This window comes from Halichoerus grypus, chromosome 3 (genome assembly GCF_964656455.1).
Source record: "Halichoerus grypus chromosome 3, mHalGry1.hap1.1, whole genome shotgun sequence".
In the NCBI taxonomy this organism is placed as follows: domain Eukaryota; kingdom Metazoa; phylum Chordata; class Mammalia; order Carnivora; family Phocidae; genus Halichoerus; species Halichoerus grypus.
The window spans coordinates 41,732,508-41,757,185 of record NC_135714.1 but is presented as its reverse complement, the minus strand read 5'-3'; the positions used below and the strand labels follow the sequence as shown (position 1 = coordinate 41,757,185).

General features: G+C 35.0%; 1 protein-coding gene and 1 pseudogene across 26 annotated transcripts in view; one reads left to right on the top strand and one right to left on the bottom strand.

The window, feature by feature from the left end:
• The window catches only part of FIP1L1 (factor interacting with PAPOLA and CPSF1), a 76,600-nt gene that overhangs the window by 44,650 nt on the left and 7,272 nt on the right, over positions 1-24,678 (bottom strand). For 8 of the 26 annotated variants that reach the window (XM_078068610.1, XM_036106902.2, XM_078068604.1 and 5 more), the window contains 7 exons: positions 24,024-24,081; positions 22,803-22,906; positions 16,963-17,027; positions 16,120-16,227; positions 15,464-15,594; positions 15,102-15,170; positions 5,954-6,063 (listed from right to left, as the gene is read on the bottom strand). In XM_078068610.1, the coding sequence (XP_077924736.1) occupies positions 5,954-6,063; positions 15,102-15,170; positions 15,464-15,594; positions 16,120-16,227; positions 16,963-17,027; positions 22,803-22,906; positions 24,024-24,081 (645 nt within the window). The remainder of the gene's footprint in view (positions 1-5,953; positions 6,064-15,101; positions 15,171-15,463; positions 15,595-16,119; positions 16,228-16,962; positions 17,028-22,802; positions 22,907-24,023; positions 24,082-24,678) is intronic. The other 18 variants (XM_078068606.1, XM_078068618.1, XM_078068622.1 and 15 more) reach the window with 4 other exon arrangements.
• On the top strand, positions 20,662-21,187 carry LOC118544938 (elongin-C pseudogene; annotated as a pseudogene).

The window sequence follows — 24,678 nt, the reverse complement described above, 5'->3', positions numbered from 1 at the left end:
CCAAAATAAAATTCAAAAGAAAGTTCATTTTATCCATAGTGACCTACTCCATAAAAAGTTCAGCTGTTTACACTCTTGCTAGTCCTTTAAAGTACTAATAAGACACTCTTTCAATAGGAAAATTTTTCTATAGGAAAAATAGATATGTTTATGTATCCGCTTATTTATGTAAAAGGAAACACAGGAAGAATAAACCAGAAACTAGATAAAATGAAGTTAATTATTAACAGGAGTGAAAGAAATTGGGGAAAGAGTGATAAATCTGAGTATACTTGGAACTCTGTTAAATGTTTTATATATGCAAAAAATAAATCAATAAACATGGAGAAAAAAATACAAACAGAAACAATAGATCAAATTATATGATTAATATAACCACTCTGAAGGAAACTTCTGAATATTTTGACTATATACCCTCAGCCTGGAGAAAAAAAAAAAGAAAAAGAAAAAAAGAATTCCAAAGAAATCTTGAATTCTACTTAATAGGTTTGGTTTCTGTAATGGCAGGTGAAGTCCTAATCTATTCTGTGTGTATTTTAGGATTAAACAAGTAAGTACATACACTGAAGTTGTTGGGAACTAGGTTCTCAATGTGGTAAAAATGGTAAAAGATGCAAGATGGAAAAAGGAAAGGGAAGTAGAAACCTGTGGTGTCAAAATGTGAAATAAAAGAAACATGATGACTGCATGACTAAAATTATACATAAAGCAATTTAATACTGAAATTGCTTGTTTTCTCCCAGCTGAAACAGCCTAGAAACTGTGACACTCCAACAGCAATGAGCGAACTGGTGCCAAGATCTTGGTTTGTACTCATCATTTCCCACTAAAAGGCATCAAGGTGCTTTCAAGAAATGGTTGCTTTCAGGGAGGGGCAAAGAAAGCACAAGATAAGCCTGGAACATCTGATAAAGCTAGAAAGTAAAAAAATCCTCAAAAAAAAAATGCTGGGGAAAAATCAAAAGGTCACAGGAGCCACTCTGAAGAGGCTGCCACAGAACAAGTCTGGAACAATCTGAGCATCAATATGAATTACAGTATATATAAGTCGTATATATAGTTTATATACTACATATACAAATAAACCATATTTATAAACCACAAACACTCTCTCACACCTAAAATAAAAACCAATGAGTCTAATTGATAATAAATAAGAGGAGGAGGTGGGAAAGCTCATTTTTAAAGGAGAATGCCAACTAATTAATGTAAGAAAAATAACAGAGTTAGATAATCACTATTTTACAGCCATTATAGTAGTAATGGGAGAATGCAAAAATCATCAATGGATACTAAAATTCTTGGGAAGTTTAAAAAGAAATAGGATAGATACAGTCTCCTCACAGATTATTTATTAAATACAAAGAGTAAAAATAGTAACTCTGCAGTGCAGAAACCCAATGAACACCATCACAACTAAATGATTAAAGCTATCATCACTAACAATGGGGCAAAATGACATCATGTACCTCTAGGCTGATGCACGGAGAACACAACATCACTTAGGTAGTTTCCTGCCTAAAAAGCAAAACCTGAATCCAATAAAAAGGAAACATAAGGCAAACTCAGACTGAGGGATGATTTACAAAACAACTGGACTGTACTCATCAAAATCCAGAGTCAACAAATACAAAGGATGTCTGAGAAACTGTCTCAGATTAAAGAGATAAAAGAGTTAATTATAATGGATGATCCTGGACTGAGTCCTAAATCAAGAAAATAACTTCCATGAAAGACATTATTGAAATAATTAGCGAAATTTATGGTTTGTGTATTAACGTACTGGCTCATTATTAGATTTTCTCACTTTGATAACTGTGTCCTATGATTATATAACAGAATGTCCTTGTTCTTACATGCTGAAGAATTTAGAGTTTGAAGGGGCATGATGTTCATAATTAATAAATGGTTCAAAAAGGAAAGTATTTTGGGGAAATTATAAAGCAAGTATGGCCAAATGTTAACAACTGGAGAATCTGGATGAAAAATACATGAGTGTTCAGCTTGTGAAAATTTATCAAGCTGTACATTCTTGACATAATATGAAAACTTTAAAAGATTAACTAAAACATTCTGATATATTAAATATTAACATTTTACTTAAGTATGCCAATTTGCTGGGCAATAGAGAAAGTTAGAAACCAAGCATTTCTACCGATAAAGTACAAAGAACCAATAAAAAAAGTTCTGTGCAAACATACCAACACTCATCTACACATTAATAAGGCAATCTAAGATTTTTAACAAAGGAAATACAGTAGTAAGGTCAGCAGTACAGCTCATTACTATTTGTTGTGTAGTCTCTATTATGCCTTAAGTGACATTCCTGTCTTCTCCCTAAAGTCAAAAAATTTTACTTTCTAACATGTCTAATTTCCATAAATACAAAGACTAAAACAGAAAAAACACAAATATTTAGGGAAATACTTCACAATGAACAAAAGTATACTTTTGATCAAGATGAACCCAGAAAACAAACTTTCCTAATGAGCAATGGGTATTGTTCTTTATATCAAAAAGTGACAATATTGACATGTTGGGTATGTTTCTATAGGTTGTGGTGGCAATTAATCTACTTTTTTGGTATTAGTGATAGATCTGTTAACATTTCTATCATTTCTTTACTTCCTTTTTACTGTCCCAGTAAATACTAGCTAGTAAATACTAGCTGCCAGTATTCTCCATCTCTCCTTCAATCCATGGTCATCCATCATTATAATCACTTCAAGGACCCTCTCACCTTCCTTGCCCCTGTCGTATTTGCCTGGTATAACTGCAATCCCTGTTAAATCCAGCTCTACCTAATCTTCACGAACATACAAACACCTGACAAGGGCAAGAGAAACACACCCAAGCAAGCTGACTGGTCTCATTTTAAACCCGTAGCCATTAACCTCCAGAGAAGTTGGAAATGTACCATCTCTCTCCGTCAATTTTTCCCTCTACTAATTCATTCTCATCAACATATAAAAATGTTGTAATTTCTCCCATTTTGAAAAAAAAAGCCTTCTCCTGAAGGCACGTTTCCCTCCAGGTGGTGCCTAGCAATCCTACTCCTTTCCCCTAGTTCATTCACACACCTCTAAATGACTATTTCAGAATTTCTCTTCTCTTCTCAAACATTCAACACCCACTTCCACACATCCTCACGTTCACCAGTAAGTCTGCATCCTGTGTGCTGGGAAAAACTGAAGCCATCAGAAGAGAGCTTTCAGTTGCTCCCATCAATATTATCTTACCCACCACCCTTCACCATGTCCTGTCTTCAATCCTGTTACTATGAGTGAACTTGTCCATCTCCTTTTTAAGGCTAACCCCGCCCCCCTTGCATATTACATCCTGTCCCTCTGACTTTCTTAAGGACATTGTTCTCACAACTGTCCTTTCTTGCTTCTTGCAGCATCAACAGCCCCTCTAGTAACTCACTCTAAGTCTGTAAACATGCTCTAATTTCTATCATTTTAGAAAAAACATTCCCCTGACCCCACATTTCCCTTCAGATACTATTTCTTTGCCCCCTCAAAAGAAAAAAATCCTCAAAAAAGTTGTCCATATTTTCTCATTCTAATTCCTTTCCTTCCATTCTTTCTTGAATTCATTCTAAAAAGTCTTTTTTTCAAACTTCACCTTATACCACTAAAAATGATCCTAGTCAGGACCACCAGCACTCTTTACGTTTTAAAATCCAAAAGTCGGGGGGCACCTGGCTGGCTCAGTCAGTGGAGCATATGACTACTGATCTTGGGGTTATGAGTTCAAGCCCCATGCTGGGTGTAGAAATTACTTAAATAAAATCTAAAAGTCATTCTCAGTCGTCGTCTTCTTGGCCAATCAGTATTATTTGGTAGTTAATTGTTCCTCTACTTTGAGGAAAACACATCTTTTTCAAGACATACACTGGGTGTTCTTCCTATGTCAGTAGTCATTCTTCTCTATGGATCTCCTCCTCCTCCTTCATCCTTATTTTTCTGACCTGGAAGGAAGCACCCGAAGGCTCTGTCCCTCTTACCACTTCTCTATCAATAGAAAAGTGGTAAGAGGGACAACCTAATTCACTTTCGCTACTTCTTTAAATACTACTTAAACACTTACCAGTCCCAAATTTCTATCCCCAGCCATACCCTTCCCCTCAACTCCAGATCCATATATCCCCTTCCTATTTTCCACTTATAGGTCTAATAGACATCTCAATTTTATTATGTCCTGAACTCAGCTCTTGGTCTTCTCCCCTCAAAAAGCACTCCTCCTATAGTCTCTTCCATCTCAGATGTAAAAAGATCCTCACCATCTGCACCACAACCACTCTGGTTCAAGTGATCTCTTGCCTAGATAACTGTTACAACCTCCTAACTGGCCTCCCAGTTTCTGCCCCTAATCTCTCTGTAGTCTGATCTTAATAAAGCAATTAAGACTTAAAAAACCTACAACAGATTATTTCATTACTCTGCACAAACTCTGATAGTGACACCCCTTTTATTTCACTTATGGGAAAAGCCAAATTCCTTATAGTGGTACAATGCCCTACATAATCTGGCTGAAGGCTGTTTTGTTTTAAAAAAAAAAAAAAAAAAAAAAAGGAGGGGGCAGGCAAAATAACAGAAAACCTGCTACTGATTTTTAAATAGTTTAATTAGCAAACATCTATAGAGTATTACCTATGTATGTACTACTGTTCTAAAACATTTCACATAAAATTATATCATTTAATATACATAACTACCCTGTGAGGGATGGATTATTATTACTACATTTTACAGATCAGGAAATGAAAGAACAAGATTAGGGAATATGCTCAAGGACACACAGCTAGTAAGTAATATAGCCAGAATTTGAACCCCAGAAGTCTAGCTCCAGAGTCAAAGCTCTTCACATTATTCTATGCTGCGGAACACAATAAACTCAATGAATGAAAGTGACCTCTTTTAAAATAGGAAAAGAACAAAAGAAGACTACATATTAAAAGGATCGGTATTCCTCTGCTATCCTAACTTCTTAGCCAAACGTCTGATGAGGTTTCATTTAGTTTAAATAATATCTGGACATGACCATGACTAGTAATTGTTAGGATGAGGAGGCAGTCAAAATCCAAGATGGCTTTGTGACATTTAATTTTGGCTGAAAGTTTCAAGAATATTTACCTTAGGGCTAAACCACATGTTCCCATACCATCTCTTCCTGCATTTGTATATTATGAAATATTATCTCTTATAGCTATTCAAAATTGCAGAAAAACAAAACCAAAAAAATGTGTAAAATAAACTTAATCAAGTACCACAAAAGGTAAATGATCTGGCTGAGAACTAGTAACAGTTGGGTTACTGACTTGTTTCAGGCCCAGAGAAATAAATGATAAGTCATCTTTATCTAACTCAAAATTAAACTGCTAACATCCAACTTCCCTCATTTTAGATTACCCTTTACCATTTTCCTAGTAACAGGCTAACCATTTGCCAGCACATCTGCCTCTTGCAATTGGTACCTTGTGGAACTCAAAGTTAGGTATTATCAAAACCAACCAAAGAAAGAAAAGAAAATGGTTTTAATGTGAAAGATTGCCCAGGCTGAAATCTCTACAATCTTTTACTAAAATCAGTAAAACACATTTAGGTCAACAGATCTAGACTTAGAAAGTCCAATAGTTCTTTATGTAAGAATAATAATAAGCACAGAAAACAGCAAGATTGTTGTTATCACCATCTCTTCTAAATGTAAGATTGTCTTTTTTATATACATGTAACTATATACCATGCTTCATTTATTGCTTACCTAGATTTTTTTTTAAATGGGAAAGCACCCAGAAGACTTTTTCACGGAGAATTCATTTTGTACTAAAACAACATGGAATGTTCCAGTTTTTTTGGCAGAACATTCAGCGCTTTTATACTTTATATCACTAATACAAGATGAAGATACCAATGCCTTCAATAAATGGAGTTACAATTGTCTAACTAACCTGCTTGGTGGGAGTCCAGTCTTGAACAAAGAAGGAGGAGAAGTAAACTCAGCTTTAGTAGATGGAAGAGCTGCTTCCTTCTCTGAATTTCCAGTTCTTCCCTGCTGTACCTTAAAAAAAAGGGTTATTAGCTTATTTAATAGAACACTCAAACATAATACACTAAACGTGTTAAAATAAATTTGTAACATCTGATTTGAATTTAAACATGAAGAATGTTTTGCCGCTGAATATTTAATAAAATTACCCTATTTTAGAACAGCATTAGGTGAAAGGCACCAAAGATGGATTAGGGGATCAAAATGTTCCCAACTATTAAAAAAAGTTCACACTAATGTCACTTAAAACTCCAATAAGCTGTAACTCTTTCATAAATTCCCTTAAATAGCCACAAGTAAGTACAAGATACTTGGTTATGACTCCATGTTTCAAAGTTCAAAGACCTTGAAGAATTTTCTCCTTCTATGTTTACTACAATACAGAAAAACCCACCAGTGGCCATTTTAGCCATTCTGACCATTTTCTATTCAGACTGTGATTTGCTCCAACATGAGTATTAATAACCTATTCCTGCACTTCCATACCATTTGTTTCCCCCTCTTCATCAACAGTACCACCATCCTGCCAGTTCAGTACACCTAGAAGTTTGAAGGTAGTCATCGGTCTCCTTAATAACCTCTTTTCCCTCTTTATATTCACTTTCAAACCAGTATCTACTTACTCCATAATTTCTCCCAGATTTAGCCATCTTTTCTGCTCCTAGCAGAGCTTTTCAGTATGGTCCAGTCATACTCCTTTACACTGGTGAAATTCTTCTTTGTGCTCTTTCGCTTTTATACTCACCTTCCTAATTTTAAATCATCATTAATTTATTAAATTTAAATTAAGTTGCCCTACACTTGAATAACATCACACCATATTTTAGGTCCTACTTAAATTCTACTGTTCAGTCTAAATTCAGGATCATTCTCTTTCCCCATGAGGCAAAGGCCAAGAAAATCTCAGACACCTTGACTCTGATACATTCAAATCACTGATTCAATTCCAGAAACCATCTACCTCTCACATAATCATTGTGTGAGAAAAAGAATATATTTGAGCCATTAAAGTCAGATCTATTAATATTGCTGAACCCAATCCCTAATGGGTGTCTTCACATAATTAGGGCTTAACATCGACATTTTAGAGTCCCACTCCTTAAAAAAATCCATTTAAAAGGCCCAGATCCTAGTGAGAGATAACAGAGGATCAGCACTAAGAAAATGAGGATAGAAAGTAAGAAATGGATTTGATAGATACTTGAAAGGTAAACTGACAGAATGTGATGAAAGGGGAAATAAACATGGCTCACTCATCAAACATTAAATATCTATCATCTAAAAAACTATTACCAGAGGCTGAGACTAGAGAGAGAAATACAACAAAATCTTAGACAATGGGACAAGACACACGAACAATCAGAGCAATACAATAAATGCTATGAAAAAAAGTAACTGTGGGATAAAAGATGCTATGAGAACACAGAAAAAGAAATGCAATATTCTTCCTGCAAATGTCTGGAATACTGAGAGTTGACAGTACGGTCTCAACTGTTCCCCTGAGTTTCAGTAATTTATATCCATTGTCTTACATATCTAATAAGCAACTCAAACTTACCATGGCCAAAACAAAGCTACTCATTTTCCAGATGATCCCCCAATCTGATCCTATCCAAGTCTTCCCCATAAGTAAATAGCACCATCATCTATTGAGTTGCTTAAGGAAAAAAAAGAAATCCTAACAATTATCCATAGATATGACCATCTCATGTGAACTTTACCTTTATGATACATAGCAAATTCAACCACTGATTATGTCCACCCCTAAAACCCAGGTTAAACCTACTACCACTTCTCAACTGTTCTGCTAAATTTTCTGCTTTAGTCCTACCTCTGGAAAATCCATCCTCTGTATATAGCCAAGCAATCTTATTAAAAGTGTAAATCAACTCATGTCTCTCCCCTGCTCAAAATTCTCCAATAGCTTCCCAATGCAAACAGAATAAAACCTAAATTTATCACGGCCTACAAGGATTTACACTGCATTTAGGTTTTATTCAAATCTGTATCCCAAGTACCTAAAAACAGTGCCTGGCATGCAATAAGTGCTCAGTATATATTTTTTATTTGATTGACTTTGGGACTCAGCTTAAATGTCACATCAAAGTCTTTCATAGGACTTGGAGTTTATAACTATAATTTTTGGCCCAGTTATCTAATTAATGACTACTTTTCCCAATAACTCTAAGGAAAACTCTAAGATTACAAAGTTGAGGTCTATAATGCTCACCTCTTCTCCCTACTCAAGGATGTTGAAGCATCCTGAGATGCTTCCTGGCATAGTCAACACTCAATTAAAAACTGGGAAGGGGAAAGAGAGAAGAGTTGAAGAAGAGAAGCAGAGGAAGGGGTAAAGAGAGAGAAGAGAACACAAATGAAAAATTATTTTTAATAGGGAGAAAAGCAAGAAAAGGTATCAAGAAGACACAGTACATTTTTAAACATGTAAAAATTGCTTCTGTCTCCTCAGTTTTCTTCTCTTTTATTTCTTTGTAAAATACTCTAATTCTGAAAATCTTCGCCATTTTAGCAACTCTGCTAATCAACTTGCATCCACTTGTCTTTAGATGTTGCACTCAGAATTACACAGACTCAAAACTTGTTAACCAGAATGAGACTATTTTTTTAAGCAGAATCTAATATTTTGAGAAATGACTATAAGATACCATGACAGATTTTTTCTTTTGTTTTTTTTTTTTTAAGATTTTACTTATTTATTTGTCAGAGAGAGAGAGCACAAGCAGGGGGAGCGGCAGGCAGAGGGAGAGGGAGAAGCAGGCTCTCTGCTGAACAGGGAGCCTGATGTGGGGCTCGATCCTAGGACCCCGGGATCACGACCTGAGCTGAAGACAAACGCTTAACCAACTGAGCCTCCCAGGCGCCCCACCATGACAAATTTTCTAAAAACAAAATCACGTTAGGTCTTACACATCCAAGCAAAAGTTGAATGAAGTCTGTAACCTTGCGAAGCTAAATATTTACCCAAATTATGCTGTAAGTGTACCAAAACTTAGTTTGTGAAATTTCCTTCAGCTGCCCTTCATAGCATTATTTATAAAAGGTTAACCTTACAAACAAAATAATACCTAAAAAGAAATTTGTTAAGTGTGGTACACCCAAATAATGCATTATGCAACTATTTAAAATGTCATTTATCAAAAAACTTTAATAAACTAGGAAAACACTTGCCACATAATGTTAAGGTAAGAAAAGGAAAAGTAGCAAACCACATAAATTATAATTTTGTTTCAACCCACAAAAACAAAAAGACTGACAAAGCAGTAAAATTTGGGACTCTGAAAGCATATTAAAAAATAGTAACTGACTGAGCAGACTAAAGAAACCTGAATCGTAAGTCAGCAACAAGAAAACAAAGATACTATGATTTTCATGGCAGGACCCCAAAAGGTTCAGGAATTGACAACTCTAGTTCCCAGAACATTTGAATCAGCCAAGTATAAATCCTCTAGGCAGGCCACTGGAATCTAGTCCCTGAAAAATCAAATTGCCACAAAAAGAAAAAAACAAAATTACCCAATGATACTGACACGTGGGACTGTTAAAAAAAAAAAAAAAAAACTTAGCTTATGGTAAAGAACATAGCAAATCTTATTTATATTCAGAGTTTCCAATCACCTTTTTAGAGGCCCATTTCCTTATGAGTGAATGGCCAAAGATCAACAAACATTCGAGGAGTCAGTCAGAAGCCAAAAGCAACAAACACACTATGCAGGAAAATAAAACCTAAATGAAACAAACAACCTATCATTAATATAAATATCTTCTGAGAGACAGATGAGAAAAAAAAAATACTGCAATACTGCATGCATGAACAACAGGATGCTACCGTTAAATACTGAAGAAAAATCGTCTTGGATATTAACAATATAACCACAGAAATGAAAAAATGAATAAAAGACTTATAAGGCTGAAGAAATCTCCCAGATACCAGAAGACAAAGAGGTACAAAATATGAGAGTAAAGAAAATTAAAGGACTAGCATAAGAGGTCCAATATCTGAACAGGAGGTCCAGAAGACATCAGAAAGCTAAGAAAAAGTAAAAACATAATAGAAGAAAATATCCCAGAAATGAAGGATATGTGCTTCCAGATTAAGAGGGTACAAATGAATGCTTGGTACAATAGATGATAATAGACACACAGTTATGAAATTTCAAAACATAGTGACAAAGCTTATACTCATCCATGGAGGAAAACAAAATCATCTATGCATGTGTGTGCACATACAGACATAAAAATAGTTTCAGAGAAGGTTGTGGGTCAATTTTTTCTTACAGTCACTAGTCACTCTTTCTGTGCCCCTCACTCCAAATTATAGAATTACACAATTGTTTTTGCACCCAAGTGATTTTATTTTTATACCTATTAAACTTCATGTCATTTCACTAAAAACAAAAACCAAAATAATAAAACAAAAACCTTACTTATATTGAAGTATATAAAAAATTATAAGAATGTCAAAATGTTGACAATCACTGAGACATTACAGTAAACACATAGGGGTTTATTTGTACTATTTTATCTACTGGTTAGTATGTTTGAAAATTTATCTAACAGAAAGTAAAAAAAAGTTATTTTAAAGAGGCTGGTAGGTGGCTTGTCTCTCAGTTGATGAAGGAGTTAAAAAAGTATCTTTGCAGTAGACATGAAAAGAACTTAAATTACGATTCTTAAATCTGCTCCTTTTTCCATTCACTAGTTTAAGATGGGTTCCTCATTCATTTCATCCCTACAGTACTGCAACAGCTCCTTATCTGGTCTCTCTTACTTCCTTTTCTCTTCCTTATATTCTAAAGCCTACCCTTCTAAAGAACACTTGTCAGTTTTCTAAAAACCAAATTTGCTCATGCTATTCTCCTACTCAAGAACTTTCAAATGGCTTCCTATGGCCTACACAAATGTCTACAGGCAGTTTAAGATTAAGGTCTTTCCCATTATGGACCCATGTCTACCATTTCCAGGCTTCTCTCCTATAATATCTCCACCCCAACTCTCCTTTCATGCTATCTGGTTTTGCTCATATTGTTCTCTCTGCCTACAATGTTCTACACTCCCCTCTTTTCCACTAATGAAAACTCACTCGTCTTTCAGTTATCATGTTTGATTCCTTCCAGACTCTGCACCTTAGGATAACCCACTCTACCCTCTGAACTCCCTACTGCACTTTGATAACAGCACTAACATAACAGTTCTCAAAATATACCATGCTTAGTTCATATATATATGTCACTCAGATCATGAGCTCCTTGAACACAGAGACCCCGTCTCACTACAGGATCTAGTATAGTGCTGTGCACGTTAGAGGTACCCAGACATAACAGGAAAATTGGGAAAGTCCTTTTCCTTCTATCTGTCTCACCAATCCTAGTAATTGTAATTCAAAACAGTGGATTAGCAGATAAGAGCTTAGACTTTCTTTTTCCAACCACACCTTACAAGGCTACCAGAATTACATTACTTATAAGCCGCTTCCAGAATTATGTTACTTATTGAGCACTTTCTTGCTCACAAACAGGCAATAACTCCTCCAACTTGTCCTTGTTTCTAAGGCTTTCTAGTGTTGAACCCTACAAAGCCACCTCTCTTCTACTCCTTTCCAAAAGAACTCCTCCAATAAGGCTAATTTCCATTTTTTTAAAACTCGTGGAGATATTTTAAAGATTTATTTATTTATGAGTGTGCGCACATGCGTGCAAGCACAAGCAAGGGGAGCAGGGGGAGCGGCAGGCAGAAGGAGAAGCAGACTCCCTGCTGCACAAGGAGCCCTATGTAGAACTCGATTCCAGGACGCTGGGATAATGACCTGAGCCGAAGGCAGATGCTTAACCTACTGAGCCACCCAGGCATCCAGATAAGGCTAATTTCTTAAATAATACTTTCATTCACTATCTACTCAATTAAGCTGAGTTTCTTTGCCAAAGCCACTTCCTAATCTACAATACTTTTTCTTGTGTTCTCCACACTCAAGGTTCTGATTAAAATGGCATATGCTTCTCTAATACTGTATCTTTAGACTTTAAAAAAAATACAGAAATAGAAAGAACTATATATAATGCTCAAAGTTATTTCTAATCCCAGAGTAATTTTTTTTGCTTTTAAAATTTATTTTTTAAATTTAAACTCAATTAATTAACATATAATGTATTAGTTTCAGAGATAGAGATCAGTTATTCATCAGTCTTATATAATACCCACTGCTCATTACATCACATGCCGTCCTTAATGCCAGTCACCCATTACCCCATCCGCCCACCCTCTCCCCTCCAGCAACCCTGTTTGTTTCCTATAATTAAGTCTCTTATGGTTTGTCTCCCTCTGACTTTGCCTTGTTTTATTTTTCTCTCCCTTCCCCTATGATCCATTTTGTTTCTTAAATTCCATGAGTTAAATCACGATAACTGTCTTTCTCTGATTGACTTATTTCTCTTAGCATAATACCCTCTAGTTCCATCCACGTTGTTGCAAATGGCAAGATTTCATTGTTTTTGATGGCTGAGTAATATTCCATTGTATATATATATACCACCTCTTCTTTATCCATTCATCATGTTGTTGGACATCTGGGCTCTTTCCATAGTTTGGCTATTGTGGGCATTGCTATTATAAACACTGGGGTGCAGGTGCCCTTTCAGATCACTACATTTGTATCTTTGGGGTAAATACTAGTATTGCAATTGGTGGGTCATAGGGTAGCTCTATTTTCAACTTCTTGGGGAACCTCCATATCGTTTCTCAGAGTGGCTACACCAGCTTGCATTCCCACCAACAGTGTAGGAGGGTTCCTCTTTCTCTGCATCCCCGCCAACATCTGTCGTTTCCTGACTTGTTAATTTTAGCCATTCTGACTGGTGTGAGGTGATATCTCACTGTGATTTTGATTTGTATTTCTCCCAGGGTAATTTCTCATCAACTCATTTCTCCAAATTCTATAGCATTTTGTCTAAAATAAACATTTTGGTATCTAATACTACCTAAGAAATTTACCTCTGCATATTTGGGATACCCATTACATTCTTAAAATATTTTTTGTATTCTTCAGGTTGCAGGATAGTAAAAGACAACTCAGACGTTTTCAAAGAACAATAGTCCTAGAGAAATTTGAACAAGGATTTTTTTTTAAGGTGACAGAAACTTGCCTGAAATTTAAGGTCAAACTGCAACCTGAAAATGCCAAACACTCCCATACAACCAGTAGTTGCAGATTTTGAGCAACATCAATAAAACATATCCCAAAGACCACAATATACATTAAAAAGTTTGAGCCACACACATCATTAAAATACACACCCCAGGGATACCTGGGTGGCTCAGTCGGTTAAGCGTCCAATTCATGATTCTGGTTCAGCTCATGATCTCATCGGTCAAGAGGTTGAGCACCCCCACCCAGTTGGGTTCCCAGCTCAGCAGATAATCTGCTTGAGATTCTCTCCCTCTACCCCTCCCCCCGACTCGCATATACTCTCTCAATATTAAAATAATAATAAAAAAATAAAATACACACACTGTTTCCAAATCAGTATTTGTAACAGATGAGTAATATTTAATATGCATTATCAAGGCAAGAAAAACCATTAGACTACACTCATTAAATTCAAATCCTTATTCATTCAGAACTAAATAAATCAGAATGGAACAATAACCTCCTCTCATATAACCAAAAGAAACTTCAAAATAATTTTGATACACAGTATGCATATAAAAAACTCATTCACGGTGACCACTTTCAGTAAGAGACCAGCCCCTAGGAGTTTCTTTCTATTCTTTAGTTTCAGAGGTCTATTGCAAAAAGACAAAACACATAGAACCTGGCAGTTTACAAAAGCACCTTGTTTTCATTTGTTAGAAGAAATAAGAAGGACCACTGCAAACGAACTATTTCATCATCAAGACAACTTTTCTACCTATTCATTGTAATCAAGTGTAACAATATATTCACTCCGTAAATGAGAAGATAGCACCAAAAAGCACCTGATGACCATTTAAATGAGAACAGACATCATTACACACTTTCAAAAGATTGACAGCAGAACAAGAACCAAATACTTACCCAAAGTAGGATGTAAATTAAAATTAAATTCTCTACCCAGAACCGTGTCCAGCAGAGCGGCTACATCTGCGGCTATAGCACACGTATTGCATAAGACAGTATTGCGGTGGACAGGGCTGCAGTCCCAAAAGGGTCACAGGGAAGTGCCTGCCTGCAGAAGTTCCCTGAGTATATAACCCAATCTAAAAGCCACTCCCAGTCTTCATTCCAGGGTCGTTCAATACAAGAATTAAGAACTAAGAAGTAATAAGGTAAAGGAAAAAGAGTACACAATCAGGTTTCGAGAAAAGTTTGTAGGTTGCTGTGTATTGCAGAAGTATGAAAATATGACATTATTCTTTGGATTGGGTCTGTGATCATATGGAATGGAGAAGCCAGAAGTCAGACTTGATTTCCAAGTGGGAATATCAACCTGCAAGTCCCTACCTAAGCCTAATCCTTTTAAGTTATGAATTTTAAAAATCAACAGCTTTATCCTATTCTGTTGAGTCTTTCTTAGAGACTCCTAAAAATGCGTAAGCTTGAGACATCTTAGACTATAAGACACATTACACCAATAATTTTAGTGTCATACAGATAATAAGCAGTATGCCATCTTCCTTACCATTTTTGTTAAAGAAAATTGAGAAAAATAAGTCTCCAATTCTGATAAAGATTATAGCATGATCTAAAGTGAGAGCTTAGTCTATTGGTGTGAACTTTTATGTCCTACAAACAAATATACACTACAATTCAAAATAAAATCACGACATATAGCAAGAATAGTTTTACTTGGCATTTGTTAGTATAATAGGCTATAAATTCACATGCTTGCAAAAGTGGAGATAAAACAACAATCAGCAAATTTGTAAGTCACCAGGAAGCCGAAGGTTTGGAAAAAAGGTAGCTATTTCCACTTTAATCTCATCCCTTGAGTAGTGGTATGGGAGCAGACTCAAGAACAAAAAATGAGAGCAACCAAGGATAATTTACTAAAATTCACCTTAAAAAGATTGAATCTGCCATCTTGGATCTCTGCACCTGGTGTAACTTCCATAGTACAGTCTTCGGCCTAAGTTAAATAACACATTCCCCATTAAGATACCACATAATTTTTAATTGATAGGCCATATAAAGACAAACTAGCTGTGGCTAGTCTGTGACTTGAAACTAAGAACATCAGATAATCATTAATATGAAACTGAAAGGGAAGGAAGGGAAAAAAACAAACATGGTAAAGAGAATGAAAATTTTAAACTATCTTATAGCATTTAATCACCTTAATGGGGAAAAAGTGATTTATCTGGGGAGTAAAATTTGGGACTGTAGAAAAGCCTGGGGTATTCTGGAATATTTACTAATTACCGTAATTTTATTTGTAGTAGAGGTAACTGGTATAACTTCAAGTCCCATTCGTATCCTCTTTTGTTTTTCACAGTAAGCTTTCCAGGTATCTTCATTAAACCCATAATTAAAATAATCAGAAAGATCAGCACCTAAAGATAAAGCACAGTGTTAGTGTATAAATATTTCAATCCTATTTTTATGCAGTACATAAACTATAAAAATATAAATTTAGTATTCTATCAGTTTTATCACCCCTTCTAATTTTCCCAATTCTCCCAATTACTACCATAAAGCAACAGTACTATAAAAATTTTTGATCAAAAGTATTTCCTTTAAGCCAGAGTATTATGCTAAGCAAAATAAGTCAGTCAGAGAAAGACAAACACCATATGATTTCACTCATGTGTAATTTAAGAAACAAAACAAACGAACACAGGGGGTAAAAAAGTATTTCCTTTAGAAATGGCATTATAATAAAACAATATGCAAGTCTACTTTGGTATAATGCAGTAAGATTTAATAATACACGTCATTCCTACTCCTCATCTACTTAACGCAAGAAAAATTACATTAAAAAATAATATTCTAAATGGTTGCTAAAAAAACAAAAACTTTTCTAATGACTGTTTGTACTAAAAATCTTTTGAAACAGATACAATCCACAATAATCTTACCAGGTTTACGCCATGGTTTATCTTCAAAAGAATCCAAATCTACCTCCAAGAGTGGAACTCCATTAATGCTTCCAGGTGCATCAAGGTCCACCCCTTTGACTTTTGTTCCTATTTTATAAAATTACAAAATGGTGAAGGAGCTGTTATTAGCAAAAAGCTGAGAGATACCACAGCTAAACAGAAACCATTAACACCTTTTTACTACCGATAGCACTAAATACGGCAAAGGTTCCAAAAAAAGCATTAGAGTTATATTTACCATAAATAAAAGGTGAGATCAAGCTTTATGAAGTAGCTGTAAAATAAACTGGACTGAGAGTTTAGGGACTTGTTACTTATAAGGAATTCCTGTACCAACAGGAAGTTGCTAACTTCCGTGTTTTAAATCACTTTTTTGTACAGCTTGTGAGCTAAGTCTTTACCTTTTTAAAGGGTTGTAAAACAAACAAGAAAACCAAGCATGTGACAGGAACCCTGTGACCCACACAGCCTAAAATATTTATTATGTAGCCCTTTACAGAAAATTTGTCCAAGGGCACCTGGATGGCTCAGTCAGTTAACCATCTGTCCTCAGCTCAGGTCAAGATCCCAGGACCCTGGGATCGAGCCTCACATCAGGCCCCCTGCTCAAGCGGGCGTCTGCTTCTCCCTCTCCCTCTATGCACTCACACACACTCGCTCTCTCTCTCAATAAATAAAATCTTTAAAAAAAAATTGTCTGTCTCTGTCATGTATGGTCAAAACCACTCTTTTGAACTGAGCTGTAATAGTTCAACCTATTTATGACCTATTCATATATACGCCTTATTTTCCTATTTATACAGCCACAAATAGAAGTTTTACCTGTAGTTCCATAAACTCTTCCCCCTGTTTTGATGTTAAGATTTACAGGTGCTGTACCATAACTCCTAAAACCAAAATAAAAATTATACTGAGAAACTTAAAACAGCAATATATTCAACATGTACAAATAAATTATATACCCACACAGTAACTACATAGACTAACAATGACTTACACATTTTAGAAAACATTCTAATTTTAAAAGAAAAAACAAGTATTTTTTAAAAGCCTAACTTGTTTTCCATCTGAAAAAACCTACCTGCTACTAAGTCAGTATCTCGTGTAACAAACTTCTTAAGAAATTTGGCTAAGAGGAAATAAGTCTATACATCTTGTCCTCATTTTCTCACCTCCTAGTTATTCAACATGCAGCAATCCTGCAAGAAAGAAATTTCTCCACCTTGTTTCCAAGTCCAGTGACCTCCCCGTAGTCCTTCCTGCATTGGTTACTGTTGATAAATCCTCTTTCAAATACCCATGGGGTACTTTTATCCATAAAATAAATTCATTTATATTAAATTTAAAAATAAATCTAGGGTGAAAGCAGAAGAGTGTTTGGTGGTAGTCCGTGGTTAATGACTGAGGAAATAAGAGGGAAATTTCTAGAATGCTAGTAATGTCCCATATCATGATCTGGATGGTGGATACATATGAATGTATACATATGAAACAATTATTGAGCTGTACTTTTTTAATGTAATATAATATACACATGACAGAGGAAAAAAAATACAAAATCTGGAGTCAGACCCAGGTTCAAATACAAGTTTTGTCAATTACTAGTTGTATAACCCTGGCTAAGTCACTTATGACCTCATGGAATTTGTATAAATTTTCTGTAATATGGGTTTACATATTAAACATAGACAGTTTACATATTAAAAGTAGACAGTTCTCTACTTTTCCATATAATGCATTCTCGTATATGAAGAGGAAAATCAAATATACTAACCAAAATAAGGTATAGTAAGACCTCAATGTTTTCAATGATATATTTCTCATTATATTCATGTCATTTAATTTGCTTCTTTACTCTCACAAGTTCAGGTAACTGGACTTGCAAAGATTCACTGTTTCTGATCTGCCTAATAATTTCCATTTTTTATCTACAATGTATTAAAATTATGAGACTTAGTTTATTTACATTAGCACTATCATTTTTCGGTTTTCTGCTGAAAAAAATAATATATAAAAAGTGATAAGTATTATTAAATATTCAAATAATTGTATAAAACTCCACTGCTATAAATGCAGAAACTATGAAATAGCCCAAATTAAACTGTTACTGTCAGGTAGTACTATCATACAAACTTGAAGTGTTTAAGTCATCTCCATGACATTAACTCATTAGTAAATGCTTAAACACCAACAGTGCATCAGGTAGAGTTCTCAGCTAAGGAACGAGAATGAGGTACTGAACAAATATGGCTCCTGCCCCATGGTGCTTACATTTCAACAATCTAGATCCAGCACAGCAAAAGCACTTTTGGGTTATCTATATCCGATGTACAAAAGTTCTAACTGTTTAAAAGTCAAATGTACAGGGGCACCTGGGTGGCTTAGTCGGTTAAGTGTCTGCCTTCCGCTCAGGTCATGATCTCAGGGTCCTGGGATCGAGAGCCAGGTCCGGCTCCCTGTTCAGAGGGGAGTCTCCTCTCCCTCTTCCTCTCCTCCTCCCCCTGCTCGCTCTCTCTCAAATATTTTATTATTAATAAATTTAAAAAAATAAAAAAGCCAAATGTACAAAAATCAAGTCGTCTCTAAATGGTCCTCTTACAGAATTGCTAAAGGATAAAACAATATAGAATTCATAAGAGGTTAGCCATAAGTTCAATAAATCAACTTCTTTGCTCCCACCCAGCTGCTTTCCCTTCCATGTTTTGCCTTTAAAACACCACTTTTCAGGGTACCTGCGTGGTTCAGTCAGCTAAGTGTCTGACTCTTGATTTCAGCTCAGGTCATGATCTCAGGATCATGAGATCAAGCTCCATGTTGGGATCCATACTCAGCGCAGTCTGCTTAGGATATTCATTCTCTCTCTCTCCCCACCGCCAATGCCTGCCCCTACCCCAGCTCACTCGTTCTGTCTCTAATAAATTAAAATCTAAAAAAAAATAAAATAAAAAACACTATCACTTTTCTTTTTTAAACTACTAAGGCTTTGTATTCATTGTGTGTAGAGAAGCTTAGCTATTTGGAAAATTGCACTTAAGCTAATCTGATACCTTCCATTAGACCCCCATGAGGTCTCAGGATTCTCTAGGTGCCAGATCTTACATACTTGGGTATTTAAGGAACTTCAAAATAAATGCATCAAAAAAATGTATTTTAACCCACTCCTTCTACATTAACCATACATGCTAATATACTTTTAGGTACTCAATTAACTGCCCTAGAAAGCTCTAAGTCATTGAGTCCTTTATCTCACTCTGCATCCACAACCAGTTACCCATGTTATTTCTATTTATTATGCACTCAAATGCATCTTTTCCATCCATCCCTATACTGCTGCCACTGGCTTAGTCTGGATTATCATCTCATGTGGACAATTCAAATATATTAACTAATTTCTATTTAGTCCACCTCAACTACTGCTATCTTTTATCTTTTCAAATAAACTAACCTGCTTAAAAACCTTTAAAGGTACTAACTCCCTCAAGTGGTTTCAACAACCTTTTTCCCATCTACCGTATTCTCCAGCCATGTAGTTCCTCTAAGCCATGCTTCTACTACATCTCAGTAGTGTCCTGTGCTAAATCATCAATCCTCTTCCTTCCGAGTCAAGAATTATCCAAACAAGTTCATATATTACCTCCTCTAGGACCTTTTCTTCATGTGTAGGCTTTTAGCAACTCTCCTCTCAAAGTTTTCAATTCAGTTTGTACATTTCTATTCTAGCACTTAAACCACACTGAAAGTATTTGCTAACATGTCTGTCTTCCTCACTACTTCTAGTAAGTAAGGACTTTATTATTTTCATAGTCTCATCATCAATTAATGTAGTGCCAACAAACATTTTTAAGTGTTTATGAACGGATAAATCTCAAAGGTAAGAAACCACTTCTCTGTACAAGCTAAATTATTCCCCACTCTAAAATTTGCTTTTCATTACCTTATAGATAAAATGAACTACTTTGTAACAAAAGTATGTTGCCTAAAAAAATGCTACTTTGTACTTTCTAACAGCTTACAATAAACCCATTTAGTATTGTTCCTTGAATACAATTTGCTCTTTAAATTTGCTTCTGAAAATTCTGTGCACTAAGTTAAGTATTCATCAAATGTTATTTTCTCATAGGCTCTTTCAGTTTTCAAGAGATGTATCTTGAAATATCAAGGTTAAATAAGTTCTATACCCTTCAGAAAGATCTATAAATGTTACTTTGAAATGCAAAAAAAACCCCCAAAAAACCATAAAAAGTAGATCTATTGAAGGGTAGAAGCATGGACAGAGATACATACATTTACACATGTGTATGGTAAAGCAAACCTAGCAAAATGTACACTGTATAATCTAAATGATGGGTAAGTAGGTGTTCACACAATTCTTTCAACTTTCTTGGATAATTTGAAATTTTTCATATTGAAATGTTGAGGAAAAACACTGAAAGACAAATGAGTTCTTAATGTTCAGTCTGATAGTTAATACAAATTTACTGAATAGTTACTGTATGTAAAGCAACGTGAGGAATAGGGGAATTCATGAACTATGGTTTCTACTCAAGGAATTTAGAGTCTAAAGGTGATAAACATGAACCAATATAACTACATTTCATGAAACTGGAAATTGCTGTAAGAAATAAAGTTCAGGGCTGTGGTGGTTGCAGGGCTGACGAGACACTACTGAAGTTCCTGTGGAAGTAAAGTACAATTTCCTAAGAACATAATGGATGGAGAAGAGAAAACCTATGATGGCTGTGAAGGCCCTGACGCCATGTATGTCAAATTGGTATCTTCGGATGGTCATGAATTTATTGTAAAAAGAGAACATGCACTAAAATCCGGAACAATAGAAGCCATGTTGAGTGGCCCAGGTCAGTTTGCTGAGAATGAAACTAATTAAGTCAATTTTAGAGAGATCCCTTCACATGTGCCGTCAAACGTATGCATGTATTTTATCTACAAGGTTCGCTACACCAACCGCTCCAGAGAGATTCCTGAATTCCCAATTGCACCTGAAATTGCTCTGGAAATGCTGATGGTTGCGAACTTCCTAGATCATTAGATAAAATAAATTATAATAAACTGTTAACTTTTTCCAGTAAAAAAAAAAAAAAGAAAGTTCAGGAAAAGTACTATGGGCGTCTATGTACATTTAATATTTGAATGCAATTTCTACCAAAAATTTGGTTGTTTTAATAAAAAAAAACCCACCATTAGCTTAAATTGTTATATAAAATTATTTGTATTTGCAACTATAGAAGAGTATTTACTACATATACAATGATTATAATGTTCCTTTTGCATAATGCAGATGGCAAAGTCCTATTAGCATAAAGGTACTAGCATTTCATGTAAGCCCAACACTAATTTTTTAAGTGGAGATGAGAACACCAAGAGTTACCTATCCCTAACATGACTGTCTCTTCTCAACCCTGATTCTTAGAGTTTTAAAATTATACAGGCAGTCCTTATTATAATGCGAAATGGACCATGACAATAACTGAGTTACCTTTAAGCTCCTAAAATAACTTTTGAAAACAAATGGCTCTAGTACAGAAATACTCAAAAATATTTATGTATATATTGCTTCATTCCGGATAAGGCTGCATAATGAATTATAGTGCAATTGATGAAAAGTTTATGTTCCCAATGCACAAGTACCACATTATACATCTAATCTGATAAAACAGAGAAAAAATACTGACTTTTATTCTGCCACCATAACAAAATCACATTCTGCACTTTAATATATTCCCTTCTAGCCTTTCTGTAAGATTCTTTATGTGCTCAATGAGCTAATGACAGTCGATTTACTCAATTCAGTTTTACAGACTATAAAATTTTAGACAACATACTGTCTTAAAAAGCCAACAGGATAATTAACAACTTCAAAAATAGGCTATTAAGAGCAAAAAGAAATACTTTTGATACTGTTTTTATTGTACAAAAAATTAAAAACCTAAACTCAGTTTTGGTTAATATAAGGGAAGAACGTAGATGAAATCTGTAATTTAAGGTTTTCTAACTCTAATTAAAGAATTTGTAGTATTCAATTTATAAAAACAGCTTAATTTCAGAAATCAAAAACAGTTGCTTCCATGTCACCTTATCTAATTAACTTTATCTTTAAGAAATTATTTTCATGGTAAAATTCCTTTTTATAATGAGATAGAATTGACACAACACTATTAATTTTAGGTGTACAATATAATGATTTAATATATGTATAAATTGAAAGATGATTACAGTTAGTTATCATCCATCACCATACAGTTCTGTATCTTTTCTTGTGATGAGAACTTTTAAGATCTACTCTTCCAGAAACTCACGGTGAAATTTTAAGAAGTGTTCTTTCATATCATGTAAGATGGAAAAATGTAAAAGCAATGGAATCAACACCAATGGTTTGATATAAGCATGCTACCTTTGACTTAGGCATACAATCATTAGTTAAAAATAACTTACCACCCGGGTGGCTCAGTCAGTTGAGTATCCAACTCTTGGTTTCTGCTCAGGTCATGATCTCAGGGTCATGAGATCAAGCCCCAGGTAGGGCTCCACACTCAGTGGGGAGTCTGCTTGAGATTGTCTCCCTCTCTCTCTGCCCCTCCCGCCTGTGTGCGCATGCTCTCTCTCCAATACACAAATCTTTAAAAAAAACAAAAACAAAAACTTACCCGTACTGTGGTGCTCCCGTTTTAATGTCTCCTATAGTGACATGAACATCATCCTCATCGTCATCACTGTCACTATCACTATCATCTTCAGTCTCGGTCACTTTCTATACCAATATAAACAATTATAAAATATTCAATAATTCATCTCAACATCTAATATCAATAATTGAAAAAGTAATCATTTTGTGTTTTTTGAAGTATAGTTTTAGAGAAAAAAAATCACAATTTCATAGCACTGTTACCTCATTTATAACTAATGTTATACATGATAAAAAGGGATAAGAATGTAAAATAAAATCTTCTCAGCATTATCTTTTTGTAAATAACACCTCATGTATTTTTTCCTACGATTTATAACTGCTTCTCTGCAAAAAGAATCTAAGACTTTGTACTAAGATATCTAGAACATAAATTACAAAAAATAAGTATTTGAGGAATTTTTGTCAAGAATATGAAAAGGAAAACAATTAACTGTAAGAGTCATGGTTAAACAGCACCAGAGAGTTAAGGAGCAGTTCACTTATTCTTGTCATTCATTTACAGTTAGAAGCGTCCCTGGATGCAAATAATTGAGGGAATACTTTGTTTCTATGAGTATAAAGTGGGACCATTTACAAAGGTTTTATTTTGGCTCTCAAAGGCAATTTTGTGGCTAGTCACACACTAGTAAACAAAAAAGTAGATCACCTAGGCAAAGTATTTTTTTGTATACAAGTTCAAGCCTGTAGAATAAGGATTTCCTTCTTTTCACAGGGTCAGAATGTTAAAATATTCATAAAATTATGTTCACCCCCCAAAATACATGTTCACCCCCCAAAACAACACTTTCAACAGGCATGAATGAGGTTAGACAATATCACGTATTTATATAAAAACAAATTTTCCCAAAAGTTAGGACAATCAAACTTGGGCTGTGGGACTTAATGTTTTCCTTGAAAACGAGGTTCACTGTGATCTCTTTAGTTGAGCTACATTCAGTTCCTTGAAAGCAGTCAACTTCAAGACTTTGCACATGTTCCATTTCATGGAAAGTCTCTTCCCACTATTGCTTCTCATCACTGTGCTTTTGATGGCACCAGATGAGGTGGGATATTAGAGCAGACCAGATCATGTCGGACACTGAAGTCATGTTAAATTTTTGGCTTTCTTCCTAAGTGAATGGGAAACTACTGATAAAGACTTTAATCAGAGAAGTAACTAAATTTCAAAGCCTTATGTTACCGGTTTAGGTACGCCGTTTTCAGCAGTTTCATCTTCAATTCCAGATGGAGGATTAGCACTACAAACAACAGAAATAAGTGCACAAGTCTGGTATTACTTTTCAGAAGTACAGACAGCGTATACTAGTATCTTTAAGCTATATCTGATAGTTTCCTAAAATTACTGTCTCCACTGGAAAAGAAAAAGGATGGCAAAAACTGTCTGTGTTATTCTGTTATTCCTACTGCCTCGCATAATACCCGTACTCAACATTCACAGAATAGAACTGCCTCCACAATTTATTAATGAATTTGACAATGGGATAAAATTCAAGTTTTTTATTACTTTAAAAATATGCATCACACTTAATTTTACTTAGCCTAACTCTTTATTGAACATCCACTATGTGCCAGGTACTACTGTAATTGCCAAAGGCTATGTAACACAGTTTTCGCTTTTCCTGATGCCCAAGAACTCAAGATTTGTCATATAATCACATTAACTCCTTTAGTCTTCAGTTAACATACATGGTTCTTCCCGGTTTTCTGTTTCACCTACCTAAATGGATATACATTCTTTATTTCATAAAAGATACATTTTAAGATTTAAAAAAAGTTTATCTTCATGTAAGACTGCCTTCCCATTTGATGCCAGTAAGTAGCTCCAGACCTAATTT